This window comes from Terrapene carolina, unplaced genomic scaffold (genome assembly GCF_002925995.2).
Source record: "Terrapene carolina triunguis isolate 2854851 unplaced genomic scaffold, T_m_triunguis-2.0 Scaffold238, whole genome shotgun sequence".
NCBI classification, from domain to species: Eukaryota; Metazoa; Chordata; order Testudines; family Emydidae; genus Terrapene; species Terrapene triunguis.
The window spans coordinates 15,406,912-15,430,113 of NW_020664589.1; the positions used below are offsets into that span (position 1 = coordinate 15,406,912).

The window sequence follows — 23,202 nt, forward strand, 5'->3', positions numbered from 1 at the left end:
GGGGCTCTCTCTGGCTATCGGAGCCCCATGTAAGTGGCACCATCCAGCCGGCTGCCCTGTTAGCCGCGCGCGCTCTGCATGGGGGGGAAGTCCGGACATTTACAAATTCCCCCCGGACGCTATTTTTAGCTCAAAAAGCCAGACATGTCCGGGGGAATCCGGACGAATGGTAACCCTAATATAACTAAACTATTGTTGTATGTAAAGTAAATAAGGTTTTAAAATATTTAAGAAGCTTCATTTAAAATTAAATTAAAATGTAGAGCCCCCCGGACCGGTGGCCAGGACCCAGGCAGTTTGAGTGCCACTGAAAATCAGCTTGTGTGTCGCCTTTGGCATGCGTGCCGTAGGTTGCCTACTCCTGGTATAAGACATGATATTTAAAATGAGTGCTCTGGCATGTACCGCACGTGTTTCGTGTGCGGATATTTCTGAATCTTTCATAAGTGCCTTATAGTTTTAAGAGTGCTGTTCTCCGTGGAGTAACCATCTAACCTGAGGTTTCTCTTACCACGAGTGTAGTTATTGTTTGTCTTCTCCCCAGAGTTGCTGCTTAAGCTAATAAAATTGCACTTGTCATACAGTCAATGTTATCAAAAGTTTGGGAAATACTGAGGGTGGCCAGACTTGATACTTGCACTTATGGTTAGTTGTGAAAGCACTAATGGGAAATCATTTAACATGAAGTAGGCTGAGCTGAACTATGCAAAGAGTTGTAGGGGTTAGAATAACATGAAGATGGAACGCAGTTGAAGCCATGTTGGTCCCAGGATATTAGAGAGACAAGGTGGGCGAGGTAATAATCTTTTATTGGACCAACTTCTGTTGGTGAGAGAGACAAGCTATCTCTCTCGAAAGCTTTTGTCTCTCACCAACAGAAGTTGATCCAATAAAAGAGATTCCCTCACCCACCTTGTCTTATTAAGATGGAACACTCAAATACTGTATCAAACACAACCAAGGAGGTTCTATGCAATACCATCAATTCTAGCCACATAGATCTAGACTCTGAAGTTTGAATGGTATGTAATAGTCACCTAATGTTGAGCTCCCTGATAAAAGATTATGGAGCCCTCAGGGCCTATACAACAACCAGCCCAAGTGAAAGGTTTTGTGTGTTTAAGAGCCAGGAGGATTAACGTAGACACTATTTTGTAGCTTTTTAAAAACTGATGGCTTACATTGACAGAGAACTGAAACCCGGCTTTCCCTTCAAGTAACAAGGAGCTTGCATCATTATTAAAAACACACAATGCTGACCTAGACGTGCACTTTCTGAATATACTGGAGACTAACTCCTCATAAAACTTTTGCATTTAAAATAATTTAACATTGCTAAGTTTCAGCTAAGTGGCACAATTTAATAAACAACTCTGCCTTTTTTTTTAACTCACTAATTTAAGACAAGGCCAATTTAACTTAGTGTAAAGAGAACAGCTAAAACTTTGAGAATTTCACCTTTGCTTTTAAATTCCAGAAAAGAGTTGGAAGGAAATTAGTTTTAAAAAGCTTTCAGCCAAAATTTGATTCAAACCTGGGTAGACACCAGTTATCAGGGATGATTTGTGAGTAATGAAATTTGTACTGCCACAATGCAAAAAGGGAACTATGTGACTCATTAGAGAAGGTCCTTCCAATCAAAACAACTGTCTGATTAAAAATAGCAAAGATACCAAACTCTGAAACCCAGAACTTAGAATTGGTCTCTGCCACAGAACCAAGTTGAGGTCCATCACGCTCCCATTTAGTTAACTATAGCATCATCAGGGTTTGCCAGCAAATATTGTGCTGCAAATTGATTCCAACTCTGTCATTACAAAGGAGGCTCTGTTCTACAAATGTAATTGCCTTGCTATTAATGTATCCTTTGTATTAATTAATAATTCCTATTTAATAATAGCTGTATGACAAAGTGCTTCTCTAGGAGATATTTCATCCAGTTCTATCGCTTGAGGTGCACAAAAATTTCTCAGATAGAAATTGTCCACCAGACCCTATTACTTAAATGTAATTATGTAAAAGAGATGTAGCCTTTAACATTGGGAATAAGGATATCCTGGCAGTTACTGGTAATGAACACGGCATTAATTCACAGTGAAAGTCAACAGCTTCTCTTTAATCAAATCAAACTGTGAATATTGTAACTAAACCTTTAAACCAGATTCCCAAAAACCCCTTCTGTAGTGTCTCCTTTATAGCTGTGATCATTCAATTCTGAAATAGAGCTATCTTATGTTTTTAAAGGAAACTTTCTAACTTCTTATGACAGTTGTAGATATATATTTTATATTTATAATTTAACTATATATGCCAAGTTTTGGGGCAAAACCACTGGTGTTGGCACAAAATTTCTTTATACTTACAGCATGGCTAAAGGAGCTCGGTATGCTGCCAGAGTCTAAGCATAGCTTTAATAGTATGTAAACATTCCTGGGCATTTGGGTTTTCCAGAGCTCTTTGCTCCACATTTGCCCGCTCCACTGCAGGGTCTCTACATAGACCTCAAAATGGCAGTTAACGGGTTTGTACTCCGTTCTGATCCAAAACCTGTGTAAGAAAAGGGAAATAAGCAGGATGAAGATGACCCAGTCTTGGCTGATTACAGACAGCATTGATATTAAATATGCATCTGGCTAATGTCGTGTGCAACACTTGCATTGCCAAGAGTGCATTCACACATTTTACCTTTCACTTTTCACAGCAGGAACTTCGTTCGTTTTCCCCTTCCCACTGCTGCCTAGGCTCCCTTTGTTTCAAGTGCACCATGAACTAATGGCACAGCATATATAATGTACTATATAGGGAAGCCAGATGCAATTTGCATTGAAAGGGTTAACAGAATATGGAAGGCTGCTGGAGAGAATGCAGGTTGCAACACTGGGCTCTGAGCAAAAGCCCAATGCTTGCAGCTCTCACCCCCATGCACACTTTTTTTTTTTATTTGAATGCTGCATGTAATTGGTTCAACTTAAAATATAAGCCTATTGCTGTCACACACACACACAAAAAAATCTCTTGCTTTTTACCTGAAAATGCTTTTGAACAGAAAAGGCCCTGATGTCAAGCTGAATCATTTATAGGAAGGGAAAAGTAGCCTGGCTGAGGCATTGTGATTACAACAGCATTCTGTTGAAAAGGAGGTCAGCTAATGATGAGCGTGAAGTAATGCTAGATTCTTAAGGTCACACTTCATTGTTATAGTGAAATGTAAAAAGAGCCACTGCTACCTTCCTTGCCCCAGAAAAACTAGAATTTGGGATTCCTGCCTCCTCTGTATCTCACAATGCAAATTCCAAGATTTCTGCTGCCGTTCCACTCGCACCGTTCCCACTGGGGCTGTATATTGGTGATCATCACAAAAAGAACCTTGTGATCACCCAGTAACTCCTATCTAGAGCTAAGATTGGTTCTGATACACTCAGAAGTGTGGTGAGTTGAATACATTGGTGTGTGCTTATTTCCTTCCTTCTCAATGTTTAACATTCTCACTAATGTGAGATTCAGCATGTAAAAGCCAGGACATGTTTCAATAAGTCCTTATGTAGTGAAACAAACTACCTATTAAGATTTTAACCCTTTCTCGAGAATGAAGCTAGTTCCTAAAGATCCCTTGTGAGTGTTTATTAAGTGTTTACTCTGTATTTTTCCTGATTAACTCTTATAACTATAATTGTACTGCACAGAGACTCCAGCTAAGGAGATTGAAATATTTCAGTCGAAATCTAATTAAAACATTTCTGTATAAATCTCACTAGAGGGAGCCTAGCTCTTAGTTTTCTGCAGCTTGTTCATCTCGGGCAAGACTGTTAATGATAAAGTAGGAAATAACCATAAACTGATTTTCATATGTCTGTCTTACTCTTTTGCAAAAGATTTGTTTATTAAACCTTAAAATCTTGTCAAACAAGTACTTTAAAAAAAATGAGCCATCCCCATTTATCATGTAGCTAGCTTACTGAGATAATAGTAAGGCCCAGCAGCCTTTAATCATTGGAGACCCAGTGTAAATCAGTGCTAGTCCACAAGTGAAGTGAGCCTGGTGGTCTCAGCATAGGCTTTATTGCTAAGCCACTACAGCACTTGGCATGTCTCGGGACCTCAACAGAAGGAGAGGCTCTGGTGGGGTGGGTTTTGTTTAAAGATTTTTCTGTGTCTTCTGTAATGGTAGTGTCTGAGCACCACATATGCATTAATTAATTTATCAATCCTCTGTGAAGAGGAGGAGGATTCTTATCTCCATTTTACAAATGGGAACACTGGGGCAGTGAGACTCATTTGCTCAAGGTCACAAAGGGAGGGAATCTCTGACAGAGCTGGGAGGAGAACTCAGATCTCCTGAGTTCCAGAATGGTGCCTTACCTGCTTGTTACCAGACCATCATTTTTCTCTATCCTTCTCTCCCATTGGTGCTGATGTAGTCTGTTGTGGCTTGACAGAGATGTACAGGCAGCCCTGGGATTGGAGATTGTTTAAGTCAGGTACGAGCTAGCAGAGCTGTGTGATGAACCTTGCTCAGGCCCTTCCTGTTTTAGCAGTTTCATAAAAAGCACAGAAGACATGTACGCATGACGTTAAAAATTAAAGCTGAAGAGGCAGCCTTAAAACTTCAACCTCATCAAATAAACACCTGTGCTCCAAAGAAGGCAGGAAGCGACAGAATATTTATTTGATTACGTTGAATAGGTCAAAAATTTTTGGCCAGTTCTAATTACGTCCCTCTCAGAATAGATGGGAAACATTTTAATCATATTTTGTAGCAGGCAGGTCTTGCCTGAGGTTTGCACCCCTGACACTGTAAAATGTGTATGCTTTTCCATGAGAGAGAATGGAACTGGCCAGGAACTAATATGTTGTGTTTAATTTAGATTGGTCAGAAGAAGTTGAAGAAATATGAAAAAGAATATCATACAATGAGAGAGCAACAAGCACAACAGGAGGATCCTATAGAAAGATTTGAGGTAACGCACTGCACACCTAGGTCATTTTGAGGCCTCTCAGGAAAGTCCTGCTCCAAATTCTGTTTCTTTCAGTTGTTTCTCTTTATTTGCCAGCATGCAGAGATTTTGCTAGGACAGCTTAATTCTGCCAAATGAACATTAAAGAAATGCCTATTTGTGTTGATCAGCAGGGATGTTCCAGAGCAAGCCCCTTCGTAAAATGTTTCCATTAAATTGAAGGGCGGGATAGTGCAGATTTATACTTTTACACTTGGGTTCATAAAACTGCCTCAGAAGAGTCCATTTGTGTAATGTGCTGATTGCACCAAGTGCCAGATATTTAAACAAACACACACAATTCTGGTGGGTATAAGCCAGCTCACCGCCATAAAGTCTTCACTCTCCTCCCCCATTTCTCCCCCCCACCCCCAGTGACACAGGTTGTATGCTGTGAAATACTGAGTCTATTTTTCAGGGTATAAACATTTCAAGTGAAGTGCACTTCTATCCATGTGTTTGTCAGGAGCTGGAGCCTCCCTCCTCAATTATGGTTGTGGCAGAGCAGTTTGTTTAAGCGAGAAAACAGCTGAGCAGTCTTCACATACTCCCCCCCACCCTGGTCTTTGCAGCCCACCCCCTCTTTCACAGCACACAAAGTTTATCGCAAGCCTCGGAGGGAAACGCTTGTGGGAACATTGGCAGTGGACTCTCACCCCCACCTCTCCGCTGCCCGAAGCTTTGCTATGGCTCAGTGGGCTTCCCAGTAATGGCTAAGCAGAGTTACTAATAAATAGCTGCTTCTCAAAGGTCATTTTTTGCTTCGCTAACCATATTATGAATATAAAATAGTTAATTATTTGTTGTCACTAAAACACATGCAGCCAGAATTGGGTTTCCAGGCTGGTCTTATAGGGTGAATGTGTGAGCCGAGAGGCACTCAAAACGGTTTCTGGTAAACGAACTCCTTGAGAGAGCTTTTTTTTAAACTCAGGCGTTTTGTTTCTAATAGCGAGAGAACCGGCGACTGCAAGAAGCAAATATGAGGCTTGAACAAGAAAATGATGATCTTGCCCATGAACTGGTCACCAGCAAGATTGCACTGCGGAAGGATTTAGATAATGTAAGGCAAAACATTTCCCTCTGCTCTTGGGTGCAGATAATGCAAAACTTAATTTCTATTTACTCCTCTCATTTAATTCTTAATGTCTCATTGCGGGTGTCTATAGATGGATCATGCTCTTACAATTACTTTGTAAACCTGCATTTTCCACTTATGAGACTGATAAATCTCATATTATTTCTTCACCTTGGGATGTTTTTCCATTTATCTTTTGCCTTCAGGCCTATGGATTGCATATATATATTTATAATGGAAAGCCTACTACCGTGGCCAGGATTCTCTTAGGTCTCACGAGGTAAGCAAGGGCAGGTTTGGCCATTTATTGAATTGGAGACCTTTAAGGGACATTCAACAGGTGGTGGTGTTGCTTGATGTAAGCGCGACTCTTCTTTCCAAGTCAGTACTCGGTGATTATCCCAGCATGGCACTAGGCTGCACTATGCTGCTGAAGGTCCCATCTGAAGGATACCTAAAACTGAGGCTCTCACCCTCCCGGTCATGAAAAGAGCCCAAGGTAATTTGAGGGAGAGAAGAGGTATTGGCTCTTTCATGGAGCCAAATTCCTACTTGGAAAGTTGCATTCTGACCTCCCTGATATCCCCTAGCGTGTAAATCGGCAATGTTGTTCTTCCTCTCATGTTGTGTAGTGTAATTGGTGCAAGATGGCTTCTGTATTTGCCACAGAGGTGGCTGAGCAGTTGCTACATGTATAGACTGTAAAACCCATCTTGGTCTTGTAGGATGCAGGTGCTTCTCACTCTTGATTGTTTTTGCCACTATGTTGGATAAGAGACAGTATGTAGCTGGAGTCTAGAAAGCCCATTTTCTGACCCTTAGTGACATTATGGTGGCTTCTGTATTCTGACTTCCTGGTAGCCGTTTAGTCTGTGTATATCGTTTCACTGTCAGCAAAGCACTTAAGAACCCCTAAGTCGCTTTGACTTTCAATGGGACTTAGACTCTTAAGTCTCTTAGGTGCTTTTCAAAATTTCATCCTGTGTGTTTTGGCTTGCTGAAGTGTGCCAATATGGATTGAATTTATTATGACTCTTCCCCCCCCACGCCCTCCAATGTATTTGCAGTCACATTGGTCATTTCCCATATCAATAGTTTTCTAAAGGCAAATGCACTGGAGGGTACGTTCTTGTACTGATCAAGTATTTACAGGTGTGTTAAGATGAGGGAATACCCTTGATGCTAAAAATTAACGTCTTCAAAGATTCTTATAAAACTCAGTCATCTTCTTGTTCCTTGTTCATTTTGCACAGATGCTTGGATTCCAATTGTGTTACTTGGATTTTTCTTTGCTGTCTCTTCCCTTCATGTCAGATTTAGATAATCACATTGGGGATGTTTTGCTAGAATATACTTTTGCTGAGACAGAAGGACTGAAACACTGCCTTAGACAGCACACATGGTAGGGCAAAATGAACTGGCATTTCTGCTGCTGCCTCTGAACTGATGTAGATATTACCAATCCACCTGGAAATACGTGGGAAAGAAAAAGTGCTTGTGTCATACCATTCTCATTCTGTATGAAGATACATGCATTTGTGAAATCCCAGCGGAAGCTGGCTTTTAGAAATCGTATAAGCCAGGATTTGACAGACTTTAAAGTGTTTTAGCCCACCAACCTAAGTGAAGTAGGGATTCCTACTCTTTACTGGGAAAGTTTCTGCAGGAAAAATATTGGAAGTTCTTACTGTTTCAGAGTGAGAATTTATACCAGTCGATGAATGCTCTGTAGTGTTATGAAAACCTGCTATAAATATGAGTAATAAATTCTATTATCCTTTTGTTCTGGGTAGGGACTTCACAAAATACCAGCATGTTCACCTTGTTACACCTCCTTTTCCATTTCAGCAAAGACATAATAGAGGAATATGAGGACAGCTGAGCAGTTGTGCTCAAAGGATGGGCCCCAACATAAAATGCACTGAAGGGATCATCTTTTGTTGCTTTTGATATTCACTAGTAACTCAGTTGTGACCACTTGAACCCATATGGGACTTAGCTGTGCTCTAATGTTGACTTGCTTATACAAAGCAGAATTAAGCCAAACTTCTGAGGTAGCCCATTGGATTTGGTTATAATCTGTCCATCCTCCAAAGATGGCTAAATGAAGTTGACAGAATTGCCCTTGAGGGGACTTACGTGATTTGACCCTGGATTAATTCTTCTAATTGGGCCCTGAGATCATGTTCCATTTCAACTAGTCAGCTGTCCTGGAAGAAAAGTACTAAAAGACATTGTGTAATACACCCTTTCTGATACCTTAAAGGCACGTTTGCAATCTCATAGCCTAGATAGATCAAAGCAAAGAATGGAAATTAAGCAGCTTCCTTCATTTCCTGTATACTAGCCCAGAAATTAAGCTTCAGTCATCGTCTTTTGTTGGAGTCAGATGTCCAGCTTTCTTCAACTTCAAAACAATTTGGAGCCAATGGATATCGACAAGTCCATCCCTTAGGATTGTGCCCCTATTTTTAAGGATCATCAAAACTTTAGTGGACTAAAATTCACTGTGATTTTCTTCCTTTGAAAGGGATTGAGACAGTTGCTTTCTGAAGTCTTTAAACCTTTTGAGTATTGATCATATTGATCATATATATAATCAATACATCTATCTGTGAGGCCTGAGCTATTGTATTTAAACAGCAATGCTGGAAAAGACGCATACCTTTGCAGTAATGGTTTTGAGAGACTTATCTTGTGTGAGACTGAAAAAAAAAAATAAACCTAAGGAGCTTTTCAAGGCTGTTGTCAGTTCTGGTCTTTTCCAGCTTAATTTATCCTTTGTATTTTTACATCCCCCAAAAGGTATTTATCAAGGTCAGACTCATCATCCTAGTAGATCTCGGAAGGAAAGTGAAGAAATGTGTTCTGTCTTACCTGATCAGAAAGATGAGTTAATGTACAGTTGTGGTGAAGTGGTTTGGCATAGTACTGCACTGATCCCTCGGGCTCAGATAGAAGGGAACTCATGGGAGCAAGGAGTAGTGTACGCCAAGCTCATTTTAATTTTCTGTTCAATGTACACATTTTCTGCCTGGGTATTGAGTACTTAGTGGAGCAGATTGTCATTGAACTGTTCTCATTTGCTTGTGTTAGATGCTGTTTGTAATGCAAACTCTTCTGGATGGCTTAAGAAACGAGGGGAGTAACTGCCTTCATGGGCAGGTGTCATGTCTATTTTGATTTGGTGAAGCTCTCCTGGGGCTTTCTCAATGAATGTATTCTCACCACAGCTTGGACATTTGCAAAGTGAACATGAGATTTGGATTGTTAAAGTTTTTTTATTATAGATCATCTTTCAAATAGTTATCTGTTCTATGTCTTCCATTGTCCTTTAGTTTACTATTCTGGTCCCAGGCCCAAGTGAAAAGGGAGTAATTATTTCTCTAATTGGATTTCTTCCTGGGAGCAATCATTCAGATGCTGACTTTGCTGAGGCCGGTCACTGAAATTAAAGAAGAGCTTTTGGAGGGAGGGTTATCTATGCAGAACAGAGATGCCACACTGACTCCCAGTCTTCTAGGCTAACCACCACTCGCTATTTGTGAAGCATGTACAGTGTGCCTGGCAGTACATAGGACATGAAAGAAGACATGTTATGTGGCCCAGAAAGCTAAATCATTAAGGACTTTCTCCTTCTCACTCTCCCACCCCCCAGAAATGATTAATTTGTGCCTTTATATTGATGTGATTAAGCATCTGTCAGGTGCTATTTCTACCTTCATAAGGATAAGACTACAGGACTTGGCCATTCACTCACATTAGGAGACCAGTTGTGGTTTACTGAGTTTTGTTGGTTACCAAATGAATAGATGCAAATAAAAAGAAGTCTCCCAATGTATTTTGCTCATGTATTTTAGCAAAGGTAGTCTTGTTTTAATTTTCACCTGCATAGTTTACATGGACTCTCAGAATATACTAGGAAGAGCCACAGAGTCTTTATAATAAGGTCTCGGTTTTGCGGTGTTTCTTCTGTTAAATAATGGTTGAGAAGTGGGGAACAGGGTCTCCTGTGAGATTGGTCAGGGTGAGGAGTGCTACTAAGGTCTGCCTGATGGGAATAAGGATAATTGTGCAGCAGGCATGCAGTCTCCAGGGGAACTATTTTTCATATTGAAGCTGTAGGAAGCACCAAAAATGACAGATAAGTTTGTTCTTGTGATGATCTGATATCAAAAATGGTCCCTTTATCTCCTTTGATGGTACTTGTAATGAAAACGAAGAGTGTAGAATGAGGCTGTTGCCTTGGCAGAGTCCCATGGGTCTGGTGTGCCGTTGGATGCCAAGAGGCATAGGCACAATGGCGCATACAATTCTTTAGTGATGGGAAATCCTGTGCTTGATGTTCTGCTCTATGGTGTGTGTTTCAGGCAGAGGAAAAGGCGGATGCGCTGAATAAGGAATTGCTAATGACCAAACAGAAGTTAATTGATGCAGAAGAAGAAAAAAGGCGACTAGAAGAGGAGTCTGCTCAGGTTATGGGCGTTTCTGTTGCTTTCACGTTTCTGTAAAGCAGGGAAATTAAGAAAACGAGACCTGCATAGGAAGGGCTTATTGTTCCAAGTTATCCTTCTGCCTCTCGTTCAGTGTAAAGAGCATAGAGAAACAGAGTTCAGGGTCCCTTTGAAAGCTGCTGCTTATTGTAATTTAATATTTAACTAACTTGGAAGCATGGATGCATGCGGACAGTGTTACTACAGATGGAAGCAACATAGGATTCAAACTGTCACCATTTACCCCAGTGAATTCCTCGTACATATCCTACCACAAACCAACCCAATTTTCCTGATATGCCTGCCCATCAGTGTCTCAAACTAGCTTCATAGCTACACCCTAGATTGCAGTGGGGCTGGACTAGCCCATTGCTTCTCAGAGGTAGAAAGGCTTGTCAACTCCGAAGGGTTATGAGTTAGAGGAGTGAAGGTGGGTTGTCTTCTGCAGACGCTGTCAGATTATTTTTTAAGGTATTGTAAATATGTAATCTTTCTCTTTATTTTACTGCAGCTGAAGGAAATGTGTCGTAGGGAACTAGACAAGACAGAGTCGGAGATTAAAAAGAACAGCTCTATTATTGGTGACTATAAGCAGGTAAGTGCAGCTTGGATAGGGATGGGGCATACTGCTCTCACATGCCAGGGAATTCTCTGGTATTTAGCATTTATTTTCCAGACATCCCCATATAAGTACAATATTTGCCATGTATTTACTGGGACTTCTGAGATATTTAAGTGGAGCAGCTGTGGTGGTTTTCATGCTTTTTTGGCTGAGATCACAATGTTCTATTTATCTCTGACTTAAATCTTTATAGGGTGCCACGTGCCAATTACCCATCATATCCATTATGAAGAGCATAAAGTTATTTGAATGGGCTATGGTCTTGCAATCTAAAGGCTTTGCTGCTAACTTCACTCCAAAAATTTTCTCCCCCATAGTCCCTTCTCCCACCAGATGGTGATGATAAAGAAGCCCTTTAGCTTGGTTCAGCCCTATGACAGTGTTTCAGAATGTTAAGTTTGGATTCACACTCCTGCAGTGCATGGTATCCAATCCATAGCTCCATTTACTAGGAATTTAGCCTCAAGATATCCTTAGGCTGCATCAAACAAACCTCAAGGGGTAGGTGTGGCTAGCCACACCCACTGTCATGGTGGTTTACTTGATTCCCAAGGCAATGGAAGGAACTATGCTTCCTCTCAATTTGTCTTGACTCCCCCAGAGAGGCTGAACTATAAACTTATTTGCTTAAACTGCACCTTTGGCTACAGCCTTAGAGGCACATATGTAATTCCATGCATTACTGCATGTATGTTGTGTGACTGCAGTGAAATACCCTGCTGTAATGCCTCCGTGCATGCAGCAGGATCCAGGTTGCTTTAGAAACCTTGACGCTGAATTTCCTGACTCTTCTGGGGCCCTTAAAATCTCCACTTTACTGCTGCTGAGCACAGGAGTTTGGTTTTAATATTTATTGAGCAACTGCTGCGTGGTAACAGAATTTTGCTTTGTTAGATTTGCTCCCAGCTGAGCGAGCGACTGGAGAAGCAACAAACAGCAAATAAAGCTGAAATTGAGAAAATACGGGTAAGGGGATGCATGTTACCAGGATCTTCACTGTTTAAACGTTATCAGCCTAATGAATCCGTGCACTTATGATCTTTTAAAAAATTCTTTAACGAATTAGCTAGAATGATGTGTTGCACCCAGCACCTTCCGTGTTTCACTGTTGGCACAAGTACAGATGAAATAAATGGCACCTACAGCATTCTTTGGCTGCCGTATAGTTTCAGGAAGGGGCAGTTAGTTTCCTGCTCCCCCTACCACACCATCCTGTAACATGCTGTTACTGTTCAATAACTGATGCTCGCTGTCATGAAGGATTTCTTGCTGTAGCAGGAGAAGGCACCACCAGCCTGCTTTGACCATAATGTAACATTGAGGGAATGCAGAAATAATTATCCCAAGAAGAGAGTTTTACCAACAACAAACTGTCCCTTGGACTCTGTGCTTAGTACAGTCACCCTGTGCAGCCTGTGGTCATCAGACTATTCAGTGCATGTTTGGTCTGCCTTGCCAGTTAGTTTTAGTGTTGTTTGCCTCGTGTCTGTCAAATCTAATCCATAGCAGTTTCCACAGAGAATTTTCCCCCTTGATAAAGCTGATTGCATTTCAGCCCAGATCAGAAGGTGCAATCATTTTTCTTCCAGATTCATGATGGCTCTTTGTGAAATCTTTTGAAATATCTATTTAGCTCTGGACACTGCATATTACCTGCTACCGCAATGTGAACAATACTTTGGACTTCCATAATGCTGTCACCTGAGGATCTCAAAGCACTTTGGACATTTAAGCTTCATAACATTCCTGTTATGTAGATAATACTACTAAGGGAATTCTGTGCCACTGCACGGGCACAGAATTAATGTTCCCCGCAGATTTCTTTGCTTCCCTGCAGAAAAATGACTTTTTGACAGGGAAGCAAAGGGAAGCTGCCAGAGCAGTCACGTGCCCCTCCCCAGCAGCACAGGCACATTGTTTCAGGCGCCTGGAGCAGCCGGCAGAGAGGTAAATCACTGTGGGAGGGGGTGGTGCTAGGGACGCCCCAGCTGGGGCCCAGTCAAAGCCACCCCCATGCATCTGGACCCCCACTGAGCCTCACCCCCTTGCACCCAGCATTCCCCCCCCACTCAAACCCCCACCCCGCTGAGCCTGGACCGTGCTGAGCCCCCGAACCTGGAGCTGGGGATGCCCTGGCTGGTGGCTTCTGCCCTGGCTGGTGGCTCCTACCCTGGGCTGGGGTGGGGGAGGAGTGCACTTCCCCTGCATGGAGTAGTCAGGGCCAGACCCACCCCCAGAAACCTCCTCTGGCTGCAGGAAGCTCCGCCCCTGTCCCGCTCCACTTCCTGTCCCCATCGCTCCTCAACCACGGGGAAAGGGGTCACTGTACAGGGAGCTGCTCACCGATCTGCCCAACCCCCATGCATCCAGACCCTCCTGCCGAGCCTCGACACCCCACACCCAGAACTACCCACCAACCCCCCGCACCCAAACATCCACCCCGCCGAGCCTGGCCCTCCCTGATGAGCCCCCTGCCTCCAATGCCCCCACCCCTCTGCATCCAGACCCCTCACCCCTGCACCCAGACCACAGCCCGATAAGCCCCACCCCCTGTGCATCTGGACCCGCACCCCACTGAGCTCCAAGCAGCTGCACCTGGACCCCCACCCCACTGAGCCCCACTCCCTCAGCACCCAGACCCCCTGCTGAGCCCCCAGCACCTGGACACCCTAGTGAACCCCCACACCCAGACCCCCCCGACGAGCCCCATCCCCCCCACAGCCAGACCTCCTTGCCAAGCCCCAACCAACTTCACCTGGACCCCCTGCAGAGTCCCTTTTGCCCCTGCATCCAGAAACCTTCCAAGGCGCCCCTGTGCATCCAGATCATCCCTGGACCCCCCACTGAGCTGCCCCACACAGAACCCTTTTACCCCACTCCTGGATCCCCCCAACATTAAGCCCCTCCACACTGGATCCTGCCCATACCTAGTGCGCCTAGGACAGAGTGGCAGTGACCCGGGCAGTTTTCTGGGGCAGGACTGGCCCTTGCGCTGTGTCAGGGTCAGACTCCGCTGAGTTTGTGTCCCCGGGTGAGGGTGCGGGGGGCTGCAGGGTGATCTCCCATCTCCATGCAGCCAGTGGCCTGTGCACCCCACTGCCATGCTGGAGCCTTCACGTTTATTTATTGACAAATTTTGCAGAATTTTAAAATATCGTGCGCAGAATTTTAATTTTTTGTGTGTGCAGAATTCCTGCAGGGGTAAGACAAGTATCAATCCCCCATTTGTAGAATGGACCTCGGAAGTTGAGGCATAGACCAGCTGTGTGATTTGTTCAGGATCACACAGTACATCAGTGGCAGAGCTGGGAGTAGATCTGATTCCCTGGTTCCTAGTGCCTGCTCAAACCATTGCATCTTGCTTCTTATCCCGAATGTGACGGTTACGTTGGTGGGAGGAGTTATACCACAGAGACCTTTGCAGTGTGGATGGATGTTGAGTGTAGAGTGTGCTGCCTGCTTGCTCTCTCCCATTACTGCTGCTTTAGAAGTGATGTGTGTGTTACAAAACACTTCATAGAAAACTCCACAAACCACAGCAGGAATGGGGATGTATGGGTGACACAAGCTCTTACTTGCCTGCTTTGCCTGTGCTATTTTGTCTACCCACCCAGGTGAATAAAGGGAGTTGCCTAAATGTGTGTGGGTCATTGACTCTCCATCCACGCCCCTCACACTACTCCAGTGCAGGGGCAGGAAATGTTTCTGGTAAGTTTACCAGCATCCTTAACAGAAATGCAGTCAGGTGTTTTTGATTTTAGCAAAAAGTGGATGACTGTGAACACTGCCGAGAGTTCTTCAATAAAGAAGGACGTGTGAAGGTCGCCAGCTCTGCCAAGGAGGCTTCTGATGAGGACACAGATGAGGAAAAGGAGAGTCTGAAAAACCAGCTGAGGGAAATGGAGCTTGAGCTGGCCCAAACCAAACTGCAGTTAGTCGAAGCAGAGTGTAAAATACAGGTAATACTTGGGGGTTATTTGTTACTCAGCAGAGCTGTCTTATATTTGTAGAAAAATGTATTTTGAATGGGTCGACTAGAGCAGATACTGTCGGCTGAAACGGTAACCTGCTATTTCTTGTGTGGGAGATCTAACCAAACATTTAGTTTGGAAAACTCAGCTGATGCAGATAAAATAATTAAAATCATATGAGCCCCTTTTTACTGCTGTCACAAAATTCAGACATCTGGTCAGTTGCTTCTTAGCACTTTCAGGCTGATCTGTTGTGACTGCCTGGATGGGAAAAGTAAACCCCATGCTTCCCATTTTAACTCTGACGAAGAATATATGATTCATCACTTTCTTTATTGTACAATACTGTAGTTGCTGATAGAACAGATACCATATGACAGATGTTGGTCACATTGCTTAACACACTACTGGAAGGCTTTCAGATACTATTGCGATTAATGCTTTAGTTGCCACAGGGATGATGTTCAATGGCCATTTGGATTTAAATCTGAAGGGATCAAAATTAAAGCACAGAGGAAAACATTAATACCCCATTAATATAACCCTAAATAGAAGTGGTTTTATAGAAGCTGCATTTACCAAAGAATGTGGCTTAGACTTTTCGCTACCTTGCTCTTCATTCTTGATTATCATGGATTTTTAGCAGTTAGAAATACAAGATTCCTGTAGACCCTGCACTGGCTCAGTGGGGATGATTGTTTCCCTCCATGTATTCTCCAGTTCTTTGTCCAGTCTGTTTTCAAATGTACCAAGCAAGAAGGCTTCCACTGCTTCCCTTGAGAATCTGTTCCATGGTTTAACGGTGAGGAAAGTCTTCCTGATGTTTAGCCTAAATTTTATTTTGCTCATTTTTCTGCCCATGAACCAACCAAAATTCCTTTCCCTCCTTTGCGTTTATGCATTTCCAATACGTAGGGCCCTACCAAATTCACGGTCCATTTTGGTCAATTTCATGGTCATAGGATTTTTAAAATCGTAAATTTCATGATTTCAGCTATTTAAATCTGAAATTTCACAGTGTTGCAATTGTAGGGGTCCTGACCCAAAAAAGGAATTGGGGGTGGGGGTCACAAGCTTATTGTGTGTGGTGCGGGGGTTGCAATATTGCTAGCCTTACTTCTGTGCTGCTGCTGGCGGGTGCTGCCTTCAGAGCTGGGCGCCTGGCCAACAGTCACACTCTCCAGCCACCCAGCTCTGAAGTCAAGGCAGAAGTAAGGATGGCAATACCATGACCCCCCCCCCCCAAATTAAATTGGTGACCCCCCTGCCATCTCCCTTTTGGGTCAGGACCCCCAATTTGAGAAATGCTGGTCTGCCCCATGAAATCTGTATAGGATAGGGTAAAAGCACACAAAAGACCAGATTTCACAGGGGGAGACTAGATTTCACAGTCTGTGACGCGTTTTTCATGGCCGTGAATTTGGTAGGGCCCTACCATTACGTGTAATCTCTTCCAATACATGTCCCTCATTCTTAGCTCAGCAAATCTAGACATATGAGTTTATACTAACTTTTCTTTTGCAGAGTGCACATAGAATTGATTAAAACAAGGGGCTAGGGGTTATGTTTGGGGCAATTATTGGGTTTTAGGTTATTTTTAATCTAGTGATTTCTGAGCACTTTTTGCCAAAAGTTAGTAATGAAAAATCCAGTTCCTAGAGGGAGAATTCCTCGCTCATTCATTGTCTGTGCTGAATTAAAGTGTGTGAATCCACTAATAAGAATTCTGGAGGAGTCTGCATGGCAATGACACAAGAATCACTACGCTCTCTAAAAAGTGCGTCCGGATAGGAAATCTGCATGCTGTACTGATGGTTTTATACATAGAAAAGCTCTTCAGAAGCAAAAGTGGCCAACAGACTAGAGAATTCCTGGTTCCCTCTGAGCCTTATAGAAACCATTTTGTGCTAGACAGCAGATCACAGGTGTTGACGCTTCTCTTTGCAGGATCTGGAGCACCATTTGGGCCTGGCGCTGAATGAGGTACAAGCAGCAAAGAAGACTTGGTTCAACAGAACAATAAGTTCTATAAAAACAGTGACTGGTGTCCAAGGGAAAGAGACTTGTTGAAAAGCAAAACTCCGTCAAACACAGTTTTCTTAATCACAATACCTTTTGTTGCCTTCCGTGGCCAGATGTTTAAATCTGTGACATGTGAGAGGACCAGAATGTACATAAAATAGAAACACAGCATGTCAGGATTTCAATAGGTCAGTGATAAAGTGGATGGAAACACACAAAGAGGCTTTATTGCTAGACACGGGATCTTCATACTACTGATATTTAACAGGTGATGTAGCTAGATTGACGCTCTTCAGAGAAACACTCCATTCTGCGGTCTGGCTGGAGGCTTTTCACAGACTAGGTACGAGAACTTACCAAATCCTAATTGTTAAGTTTACATACGATAGATTTTTTTACAGTTAGAATATTTTTTAATATTTTATTTGAAAAGAAAGTGTCACTAACAAAGAAGAAAATGACTCTTAGCAAAACTACATCAGTGCCAGAAAGCAGTCCCCAAAGGTAGGATTTGGAGAGAAGGAGGTGGCAGGCTTTGCTTTGTGAAGGGGGATGGTTTCAGAGTTCTGGTTGGAGCAACCCCATTTTGTTTTTAATACATACCTTATCCATCTCTCTCTGTTCGGCATTTCTTTCCGTGTTACTAATCAATTCTATGCAACTCTAGGTTTTTTAGCATGGGCTGCCAAATGAATTCACAAGCTGAGGTTTGTTGGAGAGCTGGATAAGAATAATCAGAATTCTTGGCAAATTCTGTTTTACTTCTGTGTCATATTTTTTGAGCCCCACACATCAACAGCGTTTCAATCCCCACACCAGGACTGCTAACGTGTACTAATTACGTGAATGTTTGACATTTAATTAAGTCTTTGTTTTTTAACGGCTGTAGTCTTCTGTGAAGTTCTGAGAGAGCTTCCAGGATTTAGTTTTGCACATAGGTATGAATGAGACAAAGAAACAATAAACTGAGATATTTAAGAGGCAAAAATCACTGCGCGAGTGTAGAAGCGAGCATCTATTGCTGTGTGTCCTGTTTTTCCTGGTAACACATTCAGAGGTTCTGTAGGTCATTTTTCCACGCTCAGTGCAGTTGCACTAATAGGTGCTAAACGTGCTTGGATTTCTCCTCCTCTGGGTTGTCCTGAAGTTCTCACCAGAAAGCTGTAGAATGGAGGTTTTGCACCTTGTAATTTTTTTAATTTATAATGGTTTGTGTTATGCTGACGTATCTATTGCATCAGTGGATAAATTTTGTGTGCAGTGTGAGTATAAGCTGGTTACAATAAGAGGCACTGGTTTGTATATAAAGATATTTGGTTTATTTTGTATTTCTACCTTTTTCTTGTTTACTGTACTAATGCTAGCTGATGTAATCTGCAACTATGGGGTATAACATGCTATGCTTAAGCCTTTTTCGTTAACTGCATACATTATCTTTATTGTTTAATACCAAAAAATGCTGTAACATCCATCAATATTAGATGTGTGGACATGGTGGTAGGATAGTTGCTAGTGTGTATACTTCATGAATTGAAATATAACCTAGTAAAATTGTATTACTATTTTGTTGTTTCATTTCATTTTAACAGTGAATTAAATATTTTGCAATACAAAACCAGTTCTCTTCTTAAAACACAGTTTTAGCATCTGCAAACTCCCCAAGGTCAAAATCATTAATACACAAAGGACATGTAAAAGAAACTGGATCTTCCTGGTATGGCAGAAGGCCCATCAATATTGTAAAGGTATGGCTCTCCTCTGAAAAGTGACTATAAAAATGGTCTCCAGGGGCTCTGTGCTTGGGTCTGAATAATTTTCATATCAAATGTGCTCAGTTTACAAGTAAAATGTTTGTTTTTTCTGTCACCCCTTCAAATTCCACTTGTATCTGAGAAACAGACTTCTCTGGTTTGTGCATGGTCACCAGTAACAAGAATTCTTGGGCAAAATTCTACTCATGCTATCTTCACTAGGGGATGCCCACTCATAACTGAGGACAAAATTTAACTGTGCAACTGGATGACTGGATGAATTAGATCTCAGTACAGCTCAGGCTCCCACAGCTGTTAGTTCTGCAGAAATAGCAGAAGTAAACCTATTTTTGTCACTGAAGTAAGTAAAGGCAAACTCTGAAAGCACACCTACTCTAGAAAGATATTACATAGCAATTTTTCTGACAGTAGCCGTGCTTTCAGGGAGTAGCATCGTGAGGGTCTTAACCATGTGCAGACTTTACTGCTTTCTGTTTCACAGAGATGCCTTCCTGAATGAATTCAAATCTGCAATTTATCAATAATTATCAGGGTAATTCGGATAAGGTTTGAAGGTAACCAGTAAACATTTCCTCTCATACTCCCACCTTCCCAAAGTGAGAGGAAAATAATATAACTTCTCCCATCCCTTCAAGAAAAGGTTAAAAAAATAACTGACGATTCAGGAAAAAAATTTGCTTTATTGCTCCAGGTAATTATTGCATCAGGGATTGCACGAAACAGATACTACCTGTTTTTGTATGGACACAAGAAAACCTGCACAATGGGTACACTAAGCTCCTCTCACATTTCCCACGACACGTTTTACGGGAAATGCACATTTTCCAATCACACTGTAATATTTTAAAATTTAATGTGGGAGTGGAATATTACCCAATTCCCAGTGCAGTCCTGAATCCACTCTCATGCAAAATATCCACAGCCTTTCAAAAACTTGGGTCCCATGCTGAGATCCAAATTTTCTGGGACTAGCTTAAATATAAAATATGACAAGAAAGCAGATTGTTTTTAGGACTTAGGGAAGATACACACGCCTACAGGGTGATGAGAACAAGTGAACCAAAGAAGAAACACTTTAATCTTCATTCGCCAGAGCTTCTGCAATGAAAAGAACTTTACAGGCCTGCAGTAGTAAAAGCAGTGAACATAGTAATTTTTGTGGCTTTAATGAGCTGTTAATTACCAGCTGAGCGGGGAATCCCTTCTCCCTCAGTCTCTCAGCTAGTTTTGTGCATTAAATGCAAAATAAGTTCAACTCTTCTGCTTCGTATGTAAGAATCTCACGTACTCCATATATGAGCCTCTTACTGCTTGCCACTGTCTATGATGGGCAGGTTCTGTGGTCTTCAATTTTACGTTTCTGCTCTTTGCAGCATGGTAACTCCAAATCATATGACTTTGACTTTAACTGCTTAGCTATTCAGCGTCTTCAAATGCCTTAATCTTAAATGAATATTCCAGAGGCTCACCCATAAGTTGCCCATCTCTTCAAGTAATATCTTCCAGGCCGCCTCCTGAAAAACAGATTTTTTTTTTTTATCGGTCTCTCAAAGATTTTTGACCGCCCTCCCATCTGGTTTGCTGATGTAAAGTTCTTGCCATTTGGAGGAAGATTTCACTCCATCTGTTCAGCTTGTCTTCTCAAAAATATTTAAAAACTCGCTCAAAATTTGACACACTCACTCTTGCGTTTCATTCTAAATTGTACCCTGTGTCACTGGGTGCTCAGTCTAGTGCCCTGAGAAATCTGGGCTTTTACAGACAAGCACACAGAAATGCATACAGAATTTGTAACCGATTTGTGCTGCGTACATGGAATGAGGCTTCACTCCTGCCTGAGCTGGTGGTTTTTTGACATTAGTCAAATCTGAAATAACTCAATCTTTTCTACTGATGGGTCAGGCTCCTGTTGAAAGCATTATCCTAGGTTAGTAGGGGGAATACACTGATGCTATTGTGATCAGTGCTGTATAAATGCCTGGCTAGTTAAGAATTGTCTGATTTTTCTCCTTTGAAAAATTAATAGATGGAATTTAGAACATAACTCTAGGAAAAGAGGAGGAGAGATCAGAAAAACAAACAAACCAGTTCTGCCACCACTCCTCTGGGTTTTCCCCCCTACATCTTGCACCTCCTCCTTCATCCTGGCAGAAAACCAGAGGAACTGTGGTCTAGTAGCTAGGGGTCAGAACACTTGGATTCTGAAGTGTGTCCTTAGGGAAGTAACAATTCCATTGGCTCAGTTTTTGTCTGTAAAAAGGGAATAAAATTCACGTGTGCATCAAGGCCTAATGTTTGTGAAGTATTTTGGTCCTCTCAGTGAAGGTGCAAAGTCTCAATGATCTCATAATAAAATTATAATCCTAGTAAAGTTCCATTTTGCATTAATTAGGCTGGCTTCACTCCCTTAACTGCAAGTTCCTATTTTGCTCCAGCTTCTAGGGGCTGGCAGGTACCTGTCACAATTAGGAAAGACATTGGAGTACAGTTGCAATTTCCATGACACCATCACATCAGCTTTTGAACAACATTAGTGGGGGTGGATTTCACAGTTAACCTGTTCTTAATCTTCTACTAAATCAAATTTAAGACTGGTGTTGAGGTGATTCAGGTGTTGCTGCTTTTACTCTGTGGGTAATGTCAATTGCCTTCATTGCTCATATTCTTAAATTAGATTCACACTTGCTATCAGAAAACACTGTATGTGCAGTAAAACTATGCAGACTGTCAAGTATCAGAGGGGTAGCCATGTTAGTCTGGATCTGTAAAAAGCAACAAAGAGTCCTGTGGCACCTTATAGACTAACAGACGTATTGGAGCATAAGCTTTCGTGGGTGAATACCCACTTCGTCGGCCATTCCATATGGCTAAATGCAGTGCCTTGCATGGTGTCAAGTCAAGTATGGCAAGCAAGACACTGCATTTAGCCATATGGAATGGCCGACGAAGTGGGCATTCACCCACGAAAGCTTATGCTCCAATACGTCTGTTAGTCTTAAAGGTGCCCCAGGACTCTCTGTTGCTGTATGCAGACTGTAAAGCTCCAGCTCTACCTAGATGTTCGTGAATTTTTAAACAATATTGATCAGCTGTGCTCACTTTACACCTCGAGCAGTGTCATCTCCATGGCTTGAGAGAGAATCTCATGTGCTGCCTCCCCTCTTGGCAATCGCATGACATCCCTGCGACAACTACAGCTATTGCTTACATGGAAAACTAACATTACAAACTTTAATTTAGTGTCCCTGTGACCAGCCACCTGTCTGCAAACCCACCAGCAAGTCTTTGAGCATCATTTTGGACCAGTTTGGAACTAGATCCTTGAATGCCAGTGACTGAGATCTTTGATTACAAGAATTGAGTTAATTATTAGATTGACTATTTTTGGTTCTGGCACCAGCGTTGAAGTCCAGCTTGAAGACCTAAATCATTGCACCCTATATTCCATGCCCACTGTAGAGGTTTTCATATCTTTGGTGTGTGAAAGGTCAGGGCTCAATTTCCTGTACCCTTGGAAGAGGGTGGTGTGGCTAGGTCATTGGTGAGCAAGTATACACTGTTAGTGCACAACTGTACTGTGGACTAGAGAGAGTTTGAATCTCCATTGGTTGCCCAGTGCTGACTTTGACAGTCACAAGTATTCTAATGCAACACCACATGCTCTTGTATAACACTTTTTTTTCCTAGCGGAAGTGAACTTCAGACTTTGCAATTTCAGACACCAGCGAGTGTTCATCTGGCCAATTGGCTGCAAGGAGAACAGAGCCACCAAATAAACCTGCAACTGTACACTGTATTTTTAGCTCTTTTTCTCTGCTACTGTGATTTGGAAGGCAAGACACGCGTAGTGTATGAGAAACCTCTAAATCCAGCTCATTCTTTTTTTCATGGCTTGTATAATTAACGTGTGTATCCTAAACTGGTTCAGCCTGATTTTCAAATTGAACTCGCTCTTGTCGACACAAATCCTGGTTCCATTTTAATCCATTGAACCAACTGAATACTCCCCCCCAGAGATGTTTGCGTGAGCACCTCCAGAGAAGGAAGCTCTACATCTACACCTAGCGCGCCAGCGCTGGGGTAACTCGACTGAGTCGCTGTGCACAAGTCGTCGAGCGGTGCACGGCCAGGGGCTGTGTGAACCCCAGTTCCGGGCACAGCCTGAAGACTCAGTGAGCAGGACCAGAGTCGGTCTAAGGTTCAAGCCAAAGAAACCACTTTGGGGGCACTGGGCTGAGCTGTGGTTTCAG

The 23,202-nt window shown here is 42.4% G+C and overlaps 1 protein-coding gene across 1 annotated transcript in view; it reads left to right on the top strand.

Annotated features, from left to right (window-relative positions):
- RABGAP1 (RAB GTPase activating protein 1) overlaps positions 1-18,739 on the top strand; it is a 114,808-nt gene extending 96,069 nt beyond the window's left edge. Inside the window, exons 20-26 of the mRNA XM_024211166.3 lie at positions 4,866-4,958; positions 5,947-6,057; positions 10,443-10,547; positions 11,077-11,160; positions 12,082-12,153; positions 14,949-15,146; positions 17,106-18,739. Coding sequence (XP_024066934.2) covers positions 4,866-4,958; positions 5,947-6,057; positions 10,443-10,547; positions 11,077-11,160; positions 12,082-12,153; positions 14,949-15,146; positions 17,106-17,228 — 786 coding nt within the window. The 3' untranslated portion in view covers positions 17,229-18,739. The remainder of the gene's footprint in view (positions 1-4,865; positions 4,959-5,946; positions 6,058-10,442; positions 10,548-11,076; positions 11,161-12,081; positions 12,154-14,948; positions 15,147-17,105) is intronic.
- Positions 18,740-23,202: the final 4,463 nt, after the last annotated feature.